This window comes from Bombus huntii, chromosome 11 (genome assembly GCF_024542735.1).
Source record: "Bombus huntii isolate Logan2020A chromosome 11, iyBomHunt1.1, whole genome shotgun sequence".
In the NCBI taxonomy this organism is placed as follows: Eukaryota; Metazoa; Arthropoda; class Insecta; order Hymenoptera; family Apidae; genus Bombus; species Bombus huntii.
This window is the reverse complement of record NC_066248.1, coordinates 13,046,280-13,071,125: the sequence shown is the minus strand read 5'-3', so window position 1 is coordinate 13,071,125 and position 24,846 is coordinate 13,046,280. Positions and strand designations below refer to the sequence as shown.

Below are 24,846 nucleotides of genomic sequence, written 5' to 3'. Positions count from 1 at the left end.
ACTCGGCCTGAGACACCGGTATGTCCTATCCGACGAGAAAAAAGCGATGTGGTCTTTTCCTGGAACGAACGTATCCACTAAAACCTGACAAACAAAATAACGGAATTCCGAGGAAATTTCTCGAACATCCAACGAAATTGAAACATCGAAGAGGCCGGGAGGACGGTTTAAAACTCGTTTGGTTGGAGTTGGGACCAATACGAGTGCGGTTCGTCGCGCATTTTCCAAGTTCCACCGGTTCTGGCAATTTATTATCGACGTCGATAGTCGCGGCGGGCACATTGAGTTAAATCGCGTGAAATACTGCTTTCGGCACATTCGTCGAGCGCAATTATTGATAGGACAGCCAGCGGATTCGCAGCAGAAGCATAGACGAAGGCTGTAGCCGCGCTCAGAATCGAAAGGGTGCAATCAATGTACCGTGCAACGCTTCGATTTAAATTCATGAATAATTCCTCCCAGCGGCCAGGCCGAAGATCGACGAGCTCCCTTCCATTCTCTTCCGTCTTTCTTTTTTCTTTTGTCTTCCTACGCCGACCATCCTGGCTTTATCGGGTCGTTCTGCTCGATCGGGCCGAGCTTAATCAAGAAAATGTTCGATACCCCCGAAACTTTCGTGGTTGTCTTTTGGTTCTTGGTGAAAATAATGTGGTGGAGATTGTGTCGTGCAAATTCAAAGAAGCTTGCATATGGTTCGAGTTACGAATAACTTGAAATATGATCGGAACAATCATTGTATAAAAGTCAGCATATTTGACCTATCTCTGTTTAACGTAAAAGTATTATAATAATGTTTCATTTTAATATAAAAAACAGAGGATACTTGTGAACATTTTTTCTATGAAAAATTCAAATCATCTTGCGTTCTCTAAATACTATTTTACATATTCGCGTGATTTAAGAATATAATAAGAATACATTCTATATATTTAAATTTTCCGCAAATGCATAAATGCATAAACGCATAAACATAATCTTCGTAGTAACAAGCGTTTGAAACTTTGTCCCATTTTCTTCTACACGGACATGCATCTATCCTTTTATGTGCCATTCAAGTTACAAATACTGTCAATTAACGCAAATCTTAATTCCAAAATTTACAAAGAAAAGGAAACGAAGAATATCGAGCCATTAATCCACGATGAATCAATTCAGGTTCGTTCCAGTCGATAATCCGAGCGAAATTAATTCCAACATAAAATCCTCTAACACGAATGTCCATCTCTGATCGAATCAATCGCGCAACCGCGTAAACAATTCTCGTTCGATTTGCCTTCCTCCCTACTAGCCCGAGTTTTCACTCTCCAATAGCCGAGACTTCCCACTGAAAATAAAATCGAAATCGACAAATTCTGAACTAACGTGACGTCGCCGGAAGCCAAAGTCCCATTGTCGATATACACGAACATTTTCTAACGGAAAAGAGATCGTAAATAGGTCGTATTTGCCTGACAGACTACTGTCCGATATTTTACTTCCTCGGCAAACTTCTTTCTTTTTCTTTTTTTTACGATTCATTTCGCGTCCTGTGGAGTCGGCGATAAATTTGCTCGCTTATGCTCGTTCGAGTTGAAAAGCGTTCACGATGCATAAAACTCAGCAGAATCTTGAAGGGGTGGAAGCAGCATTGAAAATTATCATGAATGAGGGGAGCGAATCGCGTTCGCCTGATGAACATCTGCAGAGATAGAGCCATGGATAAAAACGTGCACGTTTCAGTGCATCCATGATGAGATCAATGGTCTTGAAGTGAAATAAATTTGCACATGAATAAAGGTTCTTGATGATCGGTATGGAGGGCAGTGGAACGTTGCTGGACGACGCTGGAGAAGAACTGGCTCAATGGGGATTGAATGGATTCGCTCGAGAAGATGAAGGGAAATATGTACTTGTGTTTACTTTCATTAGATGCTAGATTTTTCTGCGTGAAAATTAAAAAGATGTCTCCAGAGCGGGAACAAGAATCGTTACGTTGACTGATAGAAAACACTAATTCGTTTGTTACAGAGAGAGGCTACGCAACGAGATGTGGAACGCGAACGACGACAACGAATGGAAGCCGAAGCTCGGGTACGCGAAGCTACGGCTGAAGCTGAAAGAGCACGCTCCAGGGTTCATCACCTTCAGAGAGAACTGGCCAGGTAAGAAAACATTCTATATTATATATGACAATTACAGAAGAATGATATGTTATGTACACTTTCGTTAATTTTCTGATTTCTATGTTATTTGATGATGAAAGATAAGATAATAATATAATGTACTTTGACATAATATGATTAAGGAGAAACACAACATATTTGATCTGAAAATATAAGTCATTTATTAATAGATGATAAATTGATGAAGCTTTATGAAAATATTAATGGCATACCTAATACATGTATAATATGTGATAGCCAATATTTTTTGACAAATAAATATTTTTCAAGAGAATCCAATAAACAAATTTAATAAAAAGATAGTTTTGGTAATGTATTATTGGTTAACAAAGTACTGGATTTTAGCATTATTGTCATATAATAAACAGAAAATGTGACCCATCATATTTTTCCCATAAAATGTTCATACGAAAATTGAATCAGTTTGTTGTGGATATATTTTTTATTAATATCCTAAAAATTCAGTCGATAGATTACAAGATACCAGATTTAAAAACTATTTCGTTTATCAAAATCTAGTCGAAATAAAAAATTCCAATTTCATTGCAGTATCGATTAATTTTTTATTTTCCCCGTCTGCAACGTTTGTACAACACGTTCAACCAATTTAATTAAAACACGTTCATGTTGTACATAGTAAAAAAACGCTTGAACCAGCCCTATGGAAAAATACATATGCATACGGAATATAAATTGGTCTACTCGAGTTCGAAGCGAATACGTGCTTTCAGTAATTTTCTATCTATTTCAAGTGTGCTCGTGCATCAACTACATTAATTGAAAAATCCCCCTGTTGCCAATTAAATCTAAATTCTGACCAAAATTAACTTTACAAATATTTTGACATATATATATACATAGATATATTTATACATAAAGTGCAGCATAACGAATAACGCAAACTTAATATGCCATTCCATAAACACTCACCCCAGAATTTTATACAGTGTGAAAGGTTAACCCCTCTGACCTATTTAAGACAAACAAATACGAATACGAAGAGCTTCATGTTCTTGAAGCTTAACTATTGCGAATTATGAGCATAACGAAAAATTACGTAATATGTAATAAGAATAAAAATATTTTGATTCGTTTAATTCTCTATTAAAGTCATTAAAAATGTAAAAAGCTTTACAGACATTAATTATATCGATGAATTAGTTACGATACAGGAGCGACGAGATACGACGAGCTGGCCGTTAATTGAATAGATTCATCAACATAGAGAATTTTTTAAAGCGCAGTATAAAATTACTACGAAGCGAGGAAAACAATAAACTCATAATTCGTCGACAAATTCAATTCGGTATCTGCGGTGCTTTCGAAGAAGATAGCTTCTAATACTTTATCACCCTATATATTCTACCGTCAGAAGAGAACAAGGTCTCCCGTAACCCTGGGAGAGCACAACTCGGTGCAACTTCGTTTATGCAGGGATCCACGTTTCCCATCGATAGACAGGAAAAGAGAAACCAGGCCTGCAAATCGATGCGGTTGCCAAACATCCGGTAATAATTCGAGACGCTTGTTCGACATCGATTTCTCCTTCCTTTGCCTTCCTCTCTACGTAAATGTATCTATACACGCGTATATATGTGCATGTGTGCACGGGTTCGCGAAAATCGCTTATTTCATCGAGCCACAGACAGCGCTTTATTTCCCGTGCACAGTTCGCCGGAAAAGTATCGACTCGATATAACGTATAAATAATGCGACCGCGTTTCCCACGCAATAACTACCGGATTTCATGGTAAATCATCGATATTGGCGTCCTTCCAATAACATATCTCGAACCGACCAAAACCTCCCTCGCGAACGTATTATCGCAGCGTTGTATCGAGATTACAAGTTTTCCCTTCTCGGCCAAACTACGGTGCGAATCGAACGCGGTGGGCTGCGGAAATTTTACCTTGGCTAACATTTACACATTTGTTTCACACGATCGTTTCACCGTGCTACGTAGATTAGCGTTTTGTCCGCGTTCATCGAACGTTTCGAGGGATTCAAGTGTTTGCACGATGCATCATCCGCTGCTCATGGAATGTTTCGAGTTTTTAACCCCATCGTTCGAGGGTTGTTCGAGCATAGTTTCGATATACGAGTATTCGAAATAATAATAATAATTACTGGTATTTATCGTACGGATAACGTTCGTTAATAAAATTAAATACAACGAGAAATATATACGCGTCTGCTCATAAATATTAAGACTGTTCATAAATGGTAATAATAGATTTTTTATACGAGTAACATTCTTTGATGGAATTAAATACAAAGAAAAATGTATACATCCCCGTTCAGAAATATCAAGGCACTTGTGAAAATCTAAGTAAATCTGAAAAATTATTAGGGAATTATCAAAACATTTGAGGATGATATTTCATTCGAAACGTTAGACTATAAAAAATCTATATATTCCATATTATAATAAGAATCGCATTAGTTTAATGTAATAAAATTAATTCTCTTCTTTTCTCTCTGTATATCTATCTTCACAATTTTGACCTTGGGAGTAGATCGTAATAATATGAAAAATTGTTGAATTCTTTCTATCGGAATAAGGTTTATGGATAACGTATGCCTACGAGGTAAGAGATCGGCGATAATTCTTTCATATCGGAACCTTTTTCGATGACAAATCTCGCCGTCGGAAATGCTATCAACCGGATATATTACACCGGATATCGGAAGCTGGTACTGTGACGTTAAATCATAGTGGTTGTTCGTTTTATTGAAGGATCACGTTCGCGAACGAAGTTGGAAACGTTGTCTTCGAAGATTATATTGAATGTAAGACCTTTAACCTTTCGCTGCGTTTAAACCATAGAAACGTTAATACTATTCTACATTATAGACAACGTACACATACGCCTTTAGCAATTGATATTATATAATAATATTATTTAATATTTCTATTAGTTACTATCTATAAATATATACATATTGAGATATGTATAATTTTGTGTGCTAGACTAGATTAGCCGCGTAGTAGTGACACACGTATGTGAATGTGAGTGTATGGAAGTATGTGTGTGCAGAGCGTCTCGAAAAGCAGATGAATGTAATTGTTCCCTTAGCAGCGTGATATAGAAGAGAGACAAATAAAGGTGAGATAAAGAAAGTGCTGAGACACGTGCAAATGTGTATCGACAAAGATCCTGGGAATCGTTTATTAAATAAATCTAAAACTATTTTAATATGAATTCTAAGTGTAACCGTAGTGTTCCTTTATTTTTATTTCGGCTATTAAGATCCACAATTCTCAACAATACATATACATACCCAGTCAATTTAATCAGATTTTATCAAAAAATAGGTGTAACATCATAATTCCTATCAAATACTAAACTCTTACTAAAATTGAAAGTCGTCCTAAAACTTTTATACAGAAATGTATACGTTGTCCGTAGCGAAGGGGTTAAGGATATTCGATAATTGTAAAAGAAAATTACAATATCGTACAAACTTCATATAATCTTCAGTACAATGTGTTCGGGTCATTTTACCATTAATCAAACGATCTTATGTAACGATTTTCCTGTATCTTCCTATGTCTCTTATATTCGTGATCAGTGATAAGAGATAAATTAAATCAGTCCATTAACGAATCTTATCGATTCCTTATTTCATGCCTGACAACATGTAAGCCGATATAACGACTAGCCAATAAATTATATTCCCATCGCGACGAACATTATTACTGCGTAAGATTCGAGGGGTGGTCGATTTCTTCGTTTCCGCTACAATAGTTAATCGCAAATTCATTTGAAGATAAATGAGACAAAAAGAAGGAGAAGCTGACTTGGCGAGCTCGTTAATGACGCAGTCGACTGCAATGATTCGCAGGAATCGAATAATTGCTTAATTATCTGCAATTCATTAGTCATGTCCAATTACACGAAAGCAAGCGTTAAATAGGGTATTAAGTGCGGTGTAAAATACAACGTTAAAGGACCGCCGCGTATCCCGGTTCTCCCATAAATGATTAAAATTTAATTCCCGCGTTCGATTGTACTCCCGCGCAAATGCCGCGTAAACAGCCTATTGAATTCCAAAATTTTAATCGATGCGTCTGCTGGCCGTATACTTACGAATTAAATTAAAGAAATCTTCCAAGTCAGAAAATGACGTCGACACTGATCTTTTGTGAAATTTTTATTAGTCGGATTAAGTAATAAAAGCAAGTAATTACACTTTTTATTGGAAAATCCTTTGAAGATAACTTTTGTAGCTGATGTGAAATATTAGGTTATTGTATGAGCAATATGATTCTTTCAAAAGTTTATACTTTATATGGGGAATAAGATATAAAGTGAATTGATTACATTAATTCATATTAAGAATCTTACTAAAAAATTCGTACAATTTAATGCTCATAATGTGCATCAAATATTAGTAAAAGTTGAATTAAAAATGAAAGGTGTCCTAGTGCTTTTCAGCTGGAAATGGGCATCTATTTGTCGGTAATATAGCAACGATGCATCTCCCCAAAGTTTCGTTTTTATTTTAAACTCGTCACTTACCAAAACCAGATTAGCCATGAACTTAATATGAATTAAATTACATTAAAAAATCTTCTTAGAGGAAATTGAAATCTTAAAAAACATGAATGCTTCAGAAAAGATCGAAATTGATAAGAATTTTTTTTATTCGCCTCTGGAAAGGTCGACACAACACGACTGATATTAGATTACTAAAATCTACTGTCGCTATTATGAAAACTTGCATTTATTACATCTTCTATCAAGGAATGATAACGATTCCGTTTATACACCCTCAAACTCACACCACGAAAAGACATACTCTTTCTCCTTACCTTGAGCCATATCGCATTTATGTCAGAAATACCTACGGAAATATCAGACAACGATCCTTGGCCAGCATGCACATTGTCATTGGAGCAATAAAAAAACGGAGACTGGAACGCGTGTTTGGCGAGAAACGAGGCTAGCCAAGCAGACAGAAGAGCACGTTAAGGCGGAGCCATGGGATCTACCCCTCGACTCGAGTCACGTCGAACGCATCTCGGAAACGGGACAGGGTCGATTCTGCGAAGGGGTTGCTTATGGCAGAATGCCACGAGAAGCGAGACAACAAAGCATCGTGCGTGCTCGCAACAAAAGCGTCGATGCGCTTCTCACGCTATCCCGGTTGCACAAACGCAGATGCACCACGACTTCTCGATGCCCTTTGCACGTCATTTCAGCTGCGAGTGGATTATGGTTATGCTAATGCTAGAAAGATACGATAACTGTGCAGGGAACGCGTCATCGAGGAAAATTGCATCTATAAGCAAGAAAAAGCATTGATATTAATTCAATTGCGCAAGATTCTCTCCAGCTGCTTTTGCTATTAATTCGAAATTAATATCGTAGACATGGATAATAATCTCGTTTATCGCGATAGGTGTTTGAATAAAATTTCGAAGATAATAGTTTTCCCGTAAAATTCTTGGATTTAATGAAACGTGCAAGTAGTATTTTCCAAGCTTTAAACCAGTAGTGTATTTATACTTAACGCTAAAAGGTAAAACCTAGTGAAACTTGAATAGACGTATTCTCGTCGAAAAACAAAGAAGAGGAACTTCGAAGAAGAGAAACCAGAAAATTACAGTTATCATTCGCGATAACCATAGATATCGCGATTTCAATATCTGTATGTTCTAAAAATCTGACTTGTTTTAATTCTGATTCGCTGATCTTTGATCAAATAGATCGAAGGGGCTCTACAATCTTCTGCTCTTACGATCTGAGGAAATTTGTAACGATTCTCGTGACCATAGATACGAAGAAAGATTTCATACTTTAGGGGAAAATGTTGGTTTCGCGAGCTGGCATACATAAAGACATTTTGAATATAGTGACATAAGTTGAGGAATGGATTCAGTCAGAAACGTCCAGATGAAATTCCATCGATAAGAGCGTATTTCGCATTTTCCCGTCTTTTGGCATGTAAGCACGTCTCCTTACGATTTCTGCGCGATGCTATTCCCAGCCGGCGAAACGAATTTTTATCGCCAACCCCATTTGGCACCGGTATCGTATTTCCCGTCGCCAATAGCCTCCGAAAATCGGGACGGTTACGCATTATATCGTGGAAGTTTGAATTTTATTAAGGAACTTCTTGGCCCCTTGCCGGACAATAACGTTATGTCGATTGGATCGCTGGTAAGCTCGTGCCATTTTTAATACTTCTTCACAATGTAATCCATTGGACCCTGAAAAATTTCACGATTCTTAAACTCTGTACTTTGAGAAAACATTACTGGAATAAGCTTCGCTCATAAATGTCCGTATATATTTTTACAAATAAAGCATAAAATTATATGTGCTTTTCAAGTGACCTTAAATGTCAATAATACGATTTCGATGACTTTTGGAGGTCTCTGAATGTCCTTGAATAGTAATAGTAAGGCTTCAGTGTCTAGTGCTGTAACTTAGCAATGACACGACCTCGATATAAATCTGTGTAATCATGTAACGATCCTGACTGCCAGTGAAATGACTTTTGTAACACCTTATGACCCTGAAACGACTTTGATGATCAATGGTCGTCAATTGTAATGACTCTCCAAAATTTTGAAACGATTAAACATCAAATCGATATTTTCTTTATCCAATGAAATTCAGAAATCAAGCAAACGGGAATGTTTATAGATAAGTTAAAAATTCTCTATATTTGTTTCATTTTTTGATTTGTTGAGGTTTATCTTCATAGAAAGGAAAATTAAATACAGAGTGTAACGTAATGTCCATTCTCTTATCGAGACAACATCAGTAATACGAATGTATACAAAGCTCGTCTGCGCAAGAATATTCATGAAAATGGCTCGTCTCGCACGAATGGCACGTCGGCTGATCTAAGTGCGAAGCATATGCCTCGAGTATGACAGCGCTGCAAACAGCTACTAGAAACTTCACGGCGCAACGATATCTACGAATTCGGCGAAAGGCCATGGAATCAGCGAAACTCTTAACAAACATGAAAGCATTTAGCTTGAAAGCAGCGATACCCACTATAGACTAAGATGCGTAATAGAGACGCGTCTCGTTAAAATGCAGTTTTGAACTTGGAGAACAGTGTGAAGCGTACTTGAAATTGCATGGGAATCTCACAGACCTTCTCCGAGGATATACATTGCGTTCTCGTAGACTCGCCTAAAATCTGCGTACTTTGTTCGTGTTGCGTTTGATTTTGTTAATCGAATGCGGGAAAAGATTCGAATACGAGAGGAAGTTTGGGTCGTACAGAGGCTGCAAATAAAAGATGTAGACGCTGTTTACAGGATCGATTTTAGATACCAAGACAATGGAACAATAAATAGGAAACAATTTAATTAAATATTCCTGTATATGGTCTGTTTGTGTATGAATCTTTTTTTCAATCGGTGTAGATCTGGCCTTGACTTGGAAATTTTAAACTTTTTATTTCATCTTATAAAAAATGTCAAAGCAGAAGACGTTAGAGTAGATCAATCATTGAGAAAGCAAAGATGTGCGATACGAATAGCCTGCTGATATTCGAAATAGCGCAGAAAAGGTGTCGTAAGAAACATACTCCGGAACCTAATCATTCTCTTGCAAAATGGAACAAAAGTTTCGTCTCAGCACATAAACCGGTTTACGTTTCCAACGGATGCAGATGTACAGAATTTGGATAATAGATATCCGAGTCCGATGAGTGTAGGTTCTTGAAAATGGATGATACGGCTCAGGAAGGTATACATATGTAAAATGTAAAGGTTTCAAAAAGTATTACGGCGACAGAGTGATTCGTAGCATTTCAAGGGTCTCGAGACCATTAGGTAGTTTGAAAGATTTCTAGATCCCTGAAATCCTGAGGCCTTAGAAGTCTCGTGGGTTTCAAGGTTTCCGGAGATATTAGAAATTTCTGAAAATCTTGAGAATTTGGCAGGGTTTCAGAATACGAGGTCCATGGAAACTCTGAAATATTCAACGTTCCTAAGATCCTGGTAAGTCTTAGGTCTTTATGAATGCCAGATGTCTAAACTCCCTTTAGATCTTGAGATCCCAAAATTATCGACAATACCAGACAAATAATCTTACCACATATAATATAACAAAAGAAAAAAGATAAAAAAGAAACACGATAATTTTCAAGCCCTATTTAACATAAAATCACATACAGACCCTCACAAAGTATTCGAATATTTGTAGGAAATTTTTTACTTGATCTATAAAGTGGAACTCGACTATCATTATTACATTAGTAAAATTTGAAACAAATCTGTAAATATACATCAAAGCTACAAAGATATTTATTTAAATAGTCGTTATTATTCATTATTCAATGGGACTATACTTGACACTCGTTGTATGTTTAAAATGACTATTCACAATTATACTAATTTGTTATTAAATGTATGTTTGCAATAAATATCTTGTAACTTCTATATACATTTTCAAATTGGTTTCAAATTCAATCAATATAATCGTGACAATCATTTTAGTTAGTGAAATTTCAAATTATTTTGTATATCACGCACAATATATTTATATAGAAAAGTTTCCTACCGTAACTGCTCAGATACTTTCATGAGCCGCTGTAAAGTCATAGAAATTGCAAAGTGGAAGATCTATCGCGATCAATCGTGTCTGGTATCTGCTGAAAAGTCGATAACATCCCTACGACACGGCTATATCAGCCATGCTACCGACGGAAATGACAGTCTACAGACAGCAATAACGACGCCACCCTTTGGTCCCATCGCCCCTGCGCTGTTCCGAGTCTCAATTCATCCGAACATCCCGATAGGACGTCATGTTCGATAAATCTATGCTGTTTTATTGCCTCTTTAAACTAAATTACAGTCTACCGTTTGCTTTTCGCGGCGATGAACCACTCGATCTACGTGCCCTGTAATTTCATAGGCATTTTTTTCTGTTTAACGTATCTTAACGTTAAATTCATCTTGTAAAAAGCTTGGGCACCCTGTCCAGATTGACTAAATTATCTGTTGAACTGTTTCTTTAGTGGATTATCATACGATCGAAAGAATTATTCGATGCATTTACCTACGTTGCGTTTTTACGTCGCATTATCTGTAACTATTTGATATATTTCGACCCTGTTGTTCTCGTCAAGTCTATGTGACTTGAAATGAACATTATATTTCAGTAGATATTATCCAAATATAAGTAGTCTTTACATACGTGATCTTCATCCATGCAAATAATCGATATATTTAAATTGTGCTACTTGTGTAATCCTTACGATTCTATGCACTTTTTATGAATAAACTCCCAAATCCTCCAAGATGCTCAAAATTTTCTCTAAAATTTGGGAAGAAGATATCAAAGGGATACATCTTCCCTTGAGGAAAATTTGATTAATTATTTGACGTTAAATGTATCTTAATTATCATTATGTATGAGGTGGTATAATGATAGGTGCGTAAGGAACTACCCTTGGTGTTTTTAACGAACAATAGTTTATTTAGAACTAATCAACAATCAGAGTTAACAATTAACAATTAACAATTACACTTAACAGACAACTGGTAACAACTAACGAATAACGATAGACACCGAGAGATCATTCGACGCGTTGCTATGCAAAAAGTACCGAGGAGTTACACATTTAATGGCGTAAGACAAACTGCCTGCCCTTTTGTTTCGGATCGCGCAGATTCTTCCCTTCGTAGCCCATCGATATCCCCCACTAGCGTGCATTCATTAGATGTGCCGCCAGTGCTGGCACGTGTATGCTCTTCCGAGAATTCGGCGGAAAGAGTGTGAAGATATCGATGGTACATTGGGCACGTCGGTGTTGCGCTTTGGCGGCGTCGCGCTTTGCATCCGGAGCCGTTGAAAAGTTCCGTGGCCCGTGCCGCCACATGTATATCCATTATCATATTTTTCAAGAAGAATTTGCAAGGAATTTCATGTAATAAAAATGAACATTATGCTTCTCGAGAAATATTATTTAACGTAAATAATGCAGTAAAAAATGTCTGTCAAACTATATTGAACGATTGTACAAATGGTATTGATTGATCGAAACCAGATCATTTCAAGGATAACGAAACGAGCAGATGAAGAAGAAGAAGGAACCTCGACAAGATGTTCTTTACGCTAATGAAAAGTCGAAGCATGGTGATTTGAACACGAAGAGAATTCCAGCCGCAGAGATGGGCGAACGTGTCGCGTTAACCGATGTGATTATTCATTCAGGACAGAAAACCGTCAGCCGGTATATCCGGCCGGTTGTAATGCATCATGTCGCGTTATATCCTCGAGAACAAAAATGTCCGGCCAATGTACACGCATTCTGCTTGCGTGTTACGCGGTGCGTGAGTTGGCATGCCCCTCCTTCCTGGAACGGTTCCCGGCAGGAATTCACAGCGTCGGAGAATTGATCCCTTCGACCCTTTCTGGAAATCTTTCGTTTCATCGACACTGGTCGTGACAAGGGTTACGTATACGACCGAAAATTTTTTAGCTTTCACGTAAAAAAAGAAATGGCGAAAGAATCGACTATTTACCTTTCTCTTAATTCTGCGATAATATATCTATATAATATAATTTTCTAACTATGAATATAGATAAAAGTATTATTAAGACTTTAATAAGGGCTCACTGAATTTTTGAAAAATACGTGAGAACGAAACGCTTTACGTGATACGTATAACGTGTTTTATCGAACGTAATATTACGGAGGTGGACTTCGAAGGGTTAAGGAATTGAAATGGTAAGCGGTGTACCAGACATTTGTATCGAATAGTATAAGAGTATAATAGTATAATATATGATAGAAGTAAATAATAGAAATTAATAATAATAAGCAATAACAATAATAATAATAACAATAAAAACTAATTTTGATACTTGCATTATTTATCACTTGAAAGTTATGCCACTGCAGCGTTTACCATTTTTATTTTAGAAGGGAAATATATAAAACAATAAAATATGTATCGAACACATTTCATACAATAGCAAATATATAAACAGCGATATAATTGAGGAAAAATACGCTCTTGATTAACGTTAATACTAATTTAAACATGACATTATCAATTAAGTTCGCCATGAACCCTTTAGTTCCGCATAATTAATACTTTCACATTTCCAAAAAAAAATCCTATTACTTATTCATTGCGGTCCGTCGCGTAAATCGATTGAAATTCTGATGGTATCGAATTATCCGCGTGCTTCGAATATCAGGAACTTATTCGACCGGTATTAATAATTAACAGTGGTCGGACGTATTAATTTGTATTTAACTTGTCAGCGCGTTTATTTGCCGCAATGGTCAGTTAATTCGCAAACGTATGCCCGGTTAATTTATTATTTAACTCATGATTAATTAATGAGCATAATTACCCGGCGGGGATCGCGTGGCGATAATCAAAACCGAGCAACAACAGACGACGAGGATCGTTTTATACTTTTGTTTTGTACCGCTGTAATCGGTTACGTGCCGCTTCGCTGTGTAACTCATTCGTACAAAAGCAAAAACTAAATTGAATCATCGTTCGAAGATAATATAAAATAGGAAAAGGAAATTTCTGTTTGCACAAATGTCGAAGGAAAAGGCATTTTATGGTTTATATATGAGCGACAGAAATTTGACACAATAATTTATCACATATATACGTGTATATCTTTATTTTTGGCCTCACAGCCCTGAAAATGATATCGTTCACAATCTCTTTACAATGTCAATTAACATCAAATGACTATATGTATACATATGCTTACGATTTTCTTCGTCTTTCTTCCTTTTCTCCACTTCGCACAACTAATTTTGTTAGCTGTTCTCTTTCCCTACCATTGACTATGTCCTTCTCAAGTTCCCCCTTACCAGTTCTTTGCATTTCCTGAGCATATGCTCCAGATGCTTCGTCCTTCATGGCAAATCTCGCACTTCCTTTCCTCTTCTTCTTTTCGTATTACCTATCCCATGTTTCTATATTACCACATTTAGCCTTTGTTATTAGCATCTGACTATTTTCATCCCCAGCTCTTTTGAAATACTCTGCCGGTACATTTATTCTTATCTGTTTGTAGCTTACATTATACGTTGCACTTTTTATCTTGTCTTATATTGTACTTGTCTTTGAATTTCTCTGTCCCTTTCTTTTACCTTTTTCACCATTTCTTGCTTTCCTAAGCTGTTCGATTCGTAATCGTCATCTCCCGATCTCTTTCCCTTTCCCTTTATCTTTCTTTCAACAGTTTTCTTCTTTGTTTTTCCTCTGCTTTTTCGTGAAACTTTATTGCTCTTTGCTTTATCTTAATTTCTATCTTGTCTCCTTTTATCACTTCTACCAGTATGTAAATTTACCAAGTATAACGATATTAACAAATTTACAATTTACAATTTATAGATTATTAGCTTTTCTTTTTTTTTAATTCTCCTCCGCCAGAATCATCCTTTTTTGATAATTTCTCATCAGATAGAATAACCAAACCACTTGCAAAATTTCATTTGTTTTATTACCGAAGTTATTATTAATTAATTTATTTATGCGATGGATATGGTCTCGATACATCCTCTGTATGTTCCCTTTCTTCGTCACGTGATTTTACATAATTCAGCTTATAACAATTTCAGTTAATAGTACAGTTTCGTATACCTTGCTGTTACGATTATTATGTGAGAGAAGATAGTTCTATCGATATACATATTATTCATTGCAAAAATAAAACGCAAATTAATTTGCATAGCTAGTCAGCCAGTAAACAAGTGGTAAATTCAAATATCAACTCCGTTTTTTCCACCTTCCGCTTCTCTGATTTTTCCAGCATATCCTGATTCCTCTAGTAAAAACGCGAATTAGGGATAATAAATGGTACACGCGTACAGAGTAGTGACTCGGAAAGAGGAGAGAGCCGCTGCGACGCGTGAATCAACGATAATTAATTCCCGCAATTTCTCGCGTAAGTACGCGAACCGTGTGCACGGTCGCAATTTATGAACGGCCTGCACGAAACGTCATCACGCGCTGTGCCCCGCCAAAGGGGTGGAAGAGCCGTGTGCAATGTGCACGTTTCGATCTTCATTCTAACGCATTTACACGTTTTGCACCCTGTGGCCGAATATCTCGATTAATCACTGAAACCGAAACTTTTACTTTACAAACGAGAATATTCTTTCATTTGATGTTAAAATACAGTAGATATTAAAAGGACTAGATCTAGTATATTTGAGTCTTTTACATGTACTTTGGAAAATGAAATCAAAATGAAATCATCTAAGTACATATAATCGAATGCCGGTGGAGTAGAAATTTTTGTGTGTACTTCGCCAGAAATTCTACTCAGGAAATTTTTTAATTACCTTCGGAATCAACTGAAAACTACAATTGCTCGATTCTGAAACTAAACATGTTTTACTTTTTGCATACTTCAAAACTCTTGGTTGCCGCAGCATTGGTTATATTATTGACTTTTTATGGAACTTCAACTAATTTTGATTATGAAAAATCTTTATATATATGTCGGAGATGAAAGGAAAACCGGAGCCTTCCCTTTGCAATTTTGAGGAAGTCTTCTAATGCTTTGGCCTAGATTTTATCACAGCTGTAACTAAGCAATTGTCATTTGTAATTGTTTGATATTTGTGAAAGCGAAAGTGGGTTCGAGGTGACAACTGGTCGCCGAACGTAGCCACGGTCACGGGATAAACGTTTTGCCTGACGAAGGTGTGGATCGGTTGTATTGTTCTCCCTAGAAATCACATAGAATTGTACTTTGGAGATGTCGATATAATGGGACACACGTTGTATTAGGAATCAAACTCCAGACAGAAACTGCCTAGCGACGGCGTTTGGATCTTTCTCGATGCTTCCAAAGAGTATACAACAAACTTTTGACAGAAACTGCCTAGCAACGACGATTGGAACCTTCTCGATGCCTCCAGCGAGCATATAACAAACAAATGCAGTCGTATAGCGAAACAGATTTTCATCAGATATTCATTCGTGTGATCGCCTTGGAAAGTGATACATCGAGCAATTTACCGAGTGTCTCAGCAATCGTATTTTTGTGTTTAAAATTATTCTACGCATAGTAAAGAGTTATCCCGTTGACCGTGGATTCGTTTGAACCCCGGAATATTGCTAATAGCGTTAATTAAATTCATTATTCGTAAAACCTATCAATCGTTAATCTCATTATTCGTTAAATTTATTATTCGTAAGACATATTATTCGTTAAACTTATTATTCTTTAATCTAATCATTAGTTAAACTTATCGTTTGTTAATCTTATCATTCATTAAACTCATTATTCATAATATTTTGTAAAATCTTGTATATTCGCGTAAATATAATCTCTGTTTCGTAAAACAATGGCTAATTCAAACGAAGAATCGTTACGCGCCTTAAATTCTAATGATAACCCGACATATATATTATCGATTAACTTCAGTTAATTAACTTCATGTATCCGGTGAAGCAGAATTACCCACATGTGTAACATCTATCTCTGTGTTTAATAAAATTCAAACTATATGTATTATATTTATCATATAGCTAATATTAACAACATTAATAATTCGTAAACTTCCGCTTAATTCCTTAAGCGTCAGCCGAAACAAATTCGCGAAATAACGCAGCCTGCAACAGCTGCGAATCTCCAACTTCAAATGCAACCGTCACGAGCGACTTTCCTTCTTGCTCGTTCGTTAAATCGTTCTCTTTCTCTTTCGCTTTTATCCGCGCGACGCTTCCGCTCCTTTTTTCCTCGTGCTCGTTTTTCTTCTCGTCTACGCGGCTCTTCAGTCGCCTCCGCCTCTCTTTGTTCCATGCTGCTCTGTCTGTCCTTTGAATTGTTCGTCGCTTTAACTGTTCTTCCTCCACTTTTGTTTTGCTCGGTTCTCCACTCTTCTCGTTTTATTCCTTCATGGTTTTTAACTTCCTCGTTCTCTGCCCTTTGATTCCTATTTACGCTCTGTCCTTTTTTTTTTGCACTGAACTACTTCTTTTAACCACTTCATTATACCCCGAAGACTTTCTCCTCTTCTCATCCCATATTAATTCATCTTTGAGGATTTCCTTCCCTATTTCTCCCTTTTTTAAATATACCTATTTTTAATTTATTTACTCAACAAGATGGAGTCGTCTTTAATAACAGATTACTCACTGTATCTTATGTTTTACTTCACAAATATTATTTCCCCTCTTTCTGTTACAATTGTCATATAACACGATAATAAATTATAATGCATTATGTTACGCCCCGAGGCTCACTATAGACCGTGTTCCTAACCGTCTCCCTTGGTGCTGCAGTGTCGCGGACAGATCGTCTTACATGACCGTCGAGATATACACAAAGTAGCGATAAACGCATAGTTGTCGTCAAGAAGAGTTCGCCTTCGGTCCGTTATTTTATTTACACAAAAAAGATGGCATACGTGATCATAGGTGCGAACGGTTGCGCCGTGCGTGGTGGGGGTCGTCTCCCAGAGAAGATAAAGGACAAGATCGAAGGGCAGTCAGTAGCAAATGAGGATTCAAACCGAATGCATCGAGAAGTTCAGAAGAATAAAATCGAGGTAGCTTAGTCAAACGAATACATCGAGAAATACCATAAAATCGGGTCGAATTACACTAACAAACTAATTGTATCATCGTTAAATCATTTGTGACGTGTTCATTATAATTTTAAATATTGTTAAATATGCAAGTTTATACTAATCCCGTTAATTCAGTGTCACAATCATTTGAACTACCTCTGTTATCCTAATCGAAACAGGGGAACGGCTGATTCGCGGCGTCGATTGTCAGAATCGTAGCGAGAATTTACGCCTCTCGCTGACGCGTTTTTCTCGCGATCACGTCTCTACGCGAACGGTCGTAACACATTATGTCTTACTTTTTCATTCCTATTATTCTTTCATTCGATGATATGAGAAGCATTTACAAAAAATGATCCATCCATCCTCCTTTGTTTTTCATTCAATTTTTCTTCGACATCCTCGTTACATATTCTGCCTTTCTTCACAACCTAATTCGACTCTCTTTTTCTAGCCTTTCAACCTTCTCTTCGAATTCTTTATTTCTGACTTTATTCGCTGGTTCAACGCAAAGATTTACAAAAACTGTTTCCACTTCTTCTTATCGTTTACTCGCTATTTTCCCAAGCTCTCCATTTGTCCTCCCTTCAACACAATCTAATTCTACACCTCTTCCTCATTTTTCATCTTCCTCTTCGATTCTCATTCCATGAATCTCCTTCTCCCTCGTTTCTTTCGCATATCACTCTTCGCGCTCCTCCGGCACCCTCCTCCTCTCCTCATCCCCTTCTGTTCCCAAAGCAGCACCCTTTCAGTGCGCCTATTTAGCAGGCATTGTTCCTCAGCGCTGTTAATGGGCCCTCTCGGACGCAGAGAACGCTCACGGTTACGTGTCCAGCGGCAAAGGGTGGATGGAAAATTGAATTTCGTGTCTGCCCGCGCAAAAATAACGCGCGACTCCGCTCGTAAAACACCGCTCGGCCCGTACGAGGATGGAATTTTTAATTTTTACAGAGGAGAGCCTCTATCGCGAGACTGTTTGCCTGTCCGATCGTACGGGAAATACACGAGTGTCCTCGCTTCGAGCGCGAAATCGCGAAATTTCGAGCGGTTCCGCGTCTGCCAGCCAAGCGACTAGCCACGAACAAACGCGCTTAACAGGCTGTTAGGTAATTTCCGCTGGCCTGGCAGGGTGCAATGTTTGCTCGTGATTTCAAAGTGACGTCGAACGAGAGTTCGTTGCACGTCTCGTCTCTTTCGACCCAAGAGGACAATGAACGAGTTGCGTCACGATCGTCGATCGATCTTCCTTCGAGACGCTGGTAGTTTCTCGTGACTGGCGATTAAATTGGCGAATTTGGTGCATTGAGGTATACGGAAAGCTTTTGGTTTTGTTTTTTGATTTGCATTTCTCGGCAGTTACACCGACCGGCTCCATCTTCCGTCAAGATTTCAATTTCATCGCAAAAATACACGAATAATGTTCAGTTTTCAAGAAACTAATAACTTACTTCCATTAGTTTATTTCTTGCCAAAAATGAAGTAATTATGATACTAAAATCTAAGAATTTAAAATGCCTATCTTTAAATTTCTTCAAATTTCACACGACTGTATATACGTTCGTAATCTACTAATAACGATAAATATAGTAAAAAATAATACGAATTAGTGGAGAATAAAATCTACATGGAACAAGTGTAAACGCGAAGGAAGCTTGCATCGCGACATAATTTCGTTTCTTTCTCTTCGATGGATAGATCCCGAAAATGTCTCATCGATTCCAAAGAGAACATACGACGCAATCCCCGAAGGAAGTTTTTCAACGGTAATTTAAATGCAATCAGAATTCAAAACATGTTTTATTTCGTGCACTTTATATACTACAGCGAGTGCATAGTAAAACGAAACTTTTGAGCTGGCTTATCCCTATGAAACGTGGCAATTTCGCCGTATTTGCGATGCAAACGATCGGGAATGGGATGGTTACATCGTAAAGCGCGGTCTATTGCAGCCGTAAAGCGTACTGGAACGCGTTCGCGCGATACCTGCTGAAAATCGAAAGTTCGTCGCGCAAATTACAGACCGGAATTCCCATCTACTCGGCAGAAGGCGGCCGAACGATTTCCGTCGCCAGCTCGGAGAGGCCGAATTAGCCAGCGAAATTTGCGCGTCGCCAGAGAACACGGAAATGATAGGTGAAAATTATTCAATTCCAAAGTCCACGTGGAAATGGCAATCTCGATGGTAACGATCGAAAATTGCCGCGAAATTATGGCCGGTCTGTGTGCGGCCGCGCCGCGCCCATTAACCTCGAATTAGCCGCCATTTCCTGCCGACATTTTTCATTTTTCCGGGTAATTACGAGCCTTCCTTGTAATTATACCGTAAAGTACGACGCATGCCGCACATTTCGGGTCTCTGCAAAATGTTACGATATTCACGCGTCGCCAAATTCCCTTCGAAAATTGCTCTGGCGCCGTAAATTCTTGTCGATGTCAGATATCAAGTGATTTCTAATCGTGTTTCTGTAAATCTTTCGCATCACCTAATTCGTATTATTTATTGTTCTACGTTGGATACATAGAAAAGTTTGGACAGCCAAAATTTATTTATTGTTGAATTCTTCTTCCCATTATACAGGGTTGTCCGCGTAAAGTGTTACGAAAATTCTGTAAATCCGTACCTGCAACAATGTTGTCCGATGTACAGAACGATATCATGAAAATAACAACCAAATGTTTAGAAACGAATGATCGTCATTTTGAACACCTAATGAAATGAATTTCATCTCACAATAGGTCTATTTCAATTACTCTTTGACGTCTTAGATAGCCTCTTCACAGAGTTTCCTTTCGTTAGACTTCTTTAATTAGGCAAATTAACGAAAAACGCTTCAGGCAAATGTTCTTTAGTTTTGTAAGAAATATCTTAACAAAGCGAAATTAATATGGCATTACATTTCAAAAGAATTGTTCCTCGAATAATTAGTCCTCTTGTATCATTAAAATGTAAAAAAAAACCTAGTCCGGTATAGTTTCTAAGAAGATGGCTTGTAATACTTCACGCGGAATAGTCTGTATATTTCGATTTGTATTTTCACACGTTGTGCGTTGCGCCATCATTGACCGTGCAAAGTATTTAACCCATAATTGGTAGGACCTATGAATCTTTAGGAATTTTTATTCTCGTGGTAATTTGGAATGTGTGAGTCATGAAGTACTATGTCGTTGACCAATCTAGAACTTAATGTCTACCAGTCTGTTATCTTTTGCAAACTCCTGAACAATTTGTCTATCTAATTATATACCAATATACCAATCTAAATACGAGCTATACCAATATACCAATATATAGCAATCTATATACTTGGTATACCAACATACCAATCTATAGTAATTACGAGCTAAATGTTCACACGCATACGTTTTCCCCTGTAAATCAAAAATTGCTTCTCTCTGACACCAAAGATATTCACACTTCCGACTATATCGTATCAAGAGGATCAGGCACCCAATTCGCCAAACATTTTCAATCATAGCTGTCGATCGCGAAGCAGATCAACCAGAATTGTTTTCAGCACGCGATCAACCGAGGCTGGAAATAAGCCTAACGATCGATGAAAGATTTAATCGTGGCCTCGGGAACGCCGCGTTCCATTCGCTATTGTTCCAGGACACGTTCGACGTTATTGCGTAGCACAGGATCAGGATGTTTCGCCGTATGACGGCGCCGTTCAATTTATTTCACCAAATACAGGTTTACGAGTGCCTGTTAAGCACGGTTACCGTCGCATTGTGTTAGTCAGATACACGGAGCACCGTTTATTACGCGTTTTATAGCCACCACCTCCCATCCACCGACTACTTTTGTCGTAAATGCATCCGCGACTGAGCACGATCGCGCCTCGAAACGATCATCGCCGGTTAAACGTACCTATAGAATAGCGATGGCAGAATGGTGAGTAAAGACGCGCGCGTCGAACGCTTTCGTTATTAACACTTTACCGACCGATAGCCGATTAATCAGTTTTTTGTCGCCAACACTTACCGACCGATAGCCTATTAATCGGCTTTTTTATCGCCGACAATCTTTCTCATTATCTGAACAGTAATTTGTTATTTAGTGCTAAGATGCATTGCTCAGTTGCGTTGCTTTGTAAGCTCCCACAGTTTTATACCAATTTGAAAAACTTACCGTTCGCGATCAACGAAAAGAATGATATTGGAGAGTCTAAACCGAAACAGAGCCTGCACCAGGAAGAATCTGCGCCTGAGCTGCTGGTCGAACGTGCGCGTATGCTGTTGAACCGCTAGCGGTCGGTAAAGTGTTAATAAATTAACTCTGCTCCCGTGACAAGAACCAGCGCGTAAAGGAATATCGTATCGCGGTTATCGGCCACTTCATACGGGAATATATTATTAGCATTCGCGATGCAATGTATTCGGGCTTCTGATCAGTTTCAGAATGAATTTCATCTGTTCAATATCGATATCGTGTTTGGAGATAGTATACATTATTATTATTTGAATATTATAGTACTATTAATATATTTATAATTTTGATTTTAGTTTTCATAGATTTTGTATTAGAGTATTTCAAGAACCAATTTTTTATAGATCGATGGCTGATTAGGCATTTTTTTTTATTTGGGAAACCTCAGTCAAAGTTTATACGATGTGAATATTGATAAGATCGAAGCGACAATATTTGTAAATAGAACTGATTGTAAATATGGATCATGCTATGGAATATCGATACGATCGTAAAAAAAAGGAAATTATTATTCGAATATAATTTTTGTAACTGCGATATATGTACGTGTTTTTTCAACTCCCTTGAAAGCATTAATAAAGTATATAGACACGTGTGTATATAGGGTGAGCGTATTTCTATGTAAATTTGAACACAGCTATCAGTACACAGAAGAATGAATTCGTCGGGGGTATTGTTAATAGTAATTCTGGTGGAACACAGTCAATTTTCGTGGCTATCGGTTGTATTTGATCAAAGCTGTCATAAGCGGGGATAATCGAACATTCGGTAGATTGAAAATTGGGGTAGATTTCGCTTCTCATAATAGGATCGCAGGAATGGCACGCGATCCGATTCGACCCGATAAAAGTAGGTCTCTGTGGGAAAATAATCGCGAGACTTTCGCTCGATCGTTATCACCCTTCAACAAAGCTACGCCACTGCGAAGATAAAACAATCAATTCCCATACACCATCATGGACATTTTGATGTTCGTATCTTGACACTGACAAGAGGAGATCGAAAGATAGATAAACTGTATTCCAAATTTTCGGTGGAAATTCTTTACAATAAACATTGGATTAATTCATCGAAAAAGATAGCGTAATATTTTCCTATCTAAAATATTCTTGTTATTGAAATGAAAAACAAAGACCAAAAACTAGATGCATTAATCGTATTCCAAAGTTAGAATTCTTTAGAATAAGCGTCAAATTAATTTGATAAGAAACATATAACATAATTGTACCTGTCTAAAGTGTTCTTATTTAAATAAAAAACGTAGATGAAAACCAAATACATAAACTGTATTTAAAAAAAGAATTTTTTTTAGAATAAACGTCAAATTAGTTCGATAAAAAATATATATAACATTCTTTCTTATTTAAAATATTCGTGCTATTGAAATAAAAATCTTCCTTATATGATAAAAAACGAAAATCATGGAGAAATTACGATCGTAACATTTTCAGATGAATTTCATGCTCCGAACAGACGAAACGATTCTTTTTCAACCCCCGTGCAGACACTTACCCCGGAGCCGGTGCGTGTTAGACGAAAGCGCGGTCTCGTATAATAAACCAGCCATTATCGTGTCACTGTTCACCATCCAATCTTCTTTGTTATCAAACTTTACCGTCGCCTTCTGGGAAAAGGTTCACAATCACCCTCGGCCCAGAAACCGCGTTTGTCTTCGCTGCTAACGGCACGTCGCCTCCGTGCAATCCGTATAAATGCATTGCGAGATGCTTTACCCTATATTTCAGTTAGTTTCTGCGATTCATAAATAAATTATGCACTTGTAAGGCTCTGAGAAAACGAACGGCCTCCGCTGTTTTAGAGTATTCGCGGCTTCCTTGTCTTTCCCCCTAGAAACTGGTGCAATTATTATTTCCTTTCAAACATAATGCATCATATTGAAGCAATAGTACAGAAATTAAGGAACGAGATAAAGCTATGGAGTGCGAACTGCTTTCGATATTGCGAGAGACTTATTCGCTCGGAAATGTAACTTGTAAGAAAAGCCAAATAGAGAAAAACACAGATTGGATAGCGAACCCCCAGACATTTGGCAAAGACAGACTACTATACCCGTTTAATCCGACAAATGGGAACCTAGTTCCATATATGTGATCTTCCAGAGCAATTACATGAGATCTTTCATGGTCTAGAATAATATTGTTTGCTATTTATTACCTTGTAAGCTAGTCTTTTTAATTACACATCCCAAAGAATTCAAATTATCGCGTGTAGATTTAAATTAAAATTTAAATGAGATTCTTCTATGGTTACAAATATTCTATGCATGAGCTTTCAAAGCAACGATACAAGCGCTTCCAAGTTTTCTCAATAGAAAAAGATTTTTAAGAGCAGCTCTTAAACTCTTCCATTTTCCTTACAAATTCCATTTACCTTTCTTCCCCCTTTTGAAAAACTTTGTAAATACCCTGCAAACCACGATCAGCTCCTTGTTCTCATAGCCATAGTAAAGCGTGTGACTAATTTGCAGAAACGGCTCGATTACACTCCCTTTCGCATTTCATCTGTCATCAATAGGCGACACGTGATTATACTTCGACGAACATTTCTACCCCTTCTAAAATGGGAAAATCCCCGTCGACGACGCGTCTCGAGCTGCTGAGAGTAATTATTGTTTACACGTTAGATCGCACGTGAGCGATAGTACGGAGCATGCACGTTCACGTACACGTGAGCTATGCAAACGCAGACGGCGGCTAAGACAAACAGGTATCCATGAATGTAGTATTGAATCGGGGTGTCAGAGCCACCTTTGTGTACTCGCGCCATTATTATCCGCGGAAACTATAACGCTTACAATAAGACTGCAACGATAGTGCTCGTTTCTCCCCTCCTTTTTCCTCGTTAATAAAGACCTTTCAACACGTTGCTGTTCCCAACCTTCTGCCGTGTTTTTATTGCATAGCATAT

The 24,846-nt window shown here is 37.6% G+C and overlaps 1 protein-coding gene across 8 annotated transcripts in view; it reads left to right on the top strand.

The window, feature by feature from the left end:
* LOC126871272 (uncharacterized) overlaps positions 1 to 24,846 on the top strand; it is a 391,282-nt gene that overhangs the window by 345,716 nt on the left and 20,720 nt on the right. For all 8 annotated transcript variants that reach the window (XR_007691603.1, XM_050629884.1, XM_050629885.1 and 5 more), the window contains one exon: positions 2,008 to 2,141. Coding sequence is in view for 7 of the 8 variants with exons in the window: in XM_050629884.1 (XP_050485841.1) it covers positions 2,008 to 2,141 (134 nt within the window). In the remaining variant the exon portion in view is untranslated. The remainder of the gene's footprint in view (positions 1 to 2,007; positions 2,142 to 24,846) is intronic.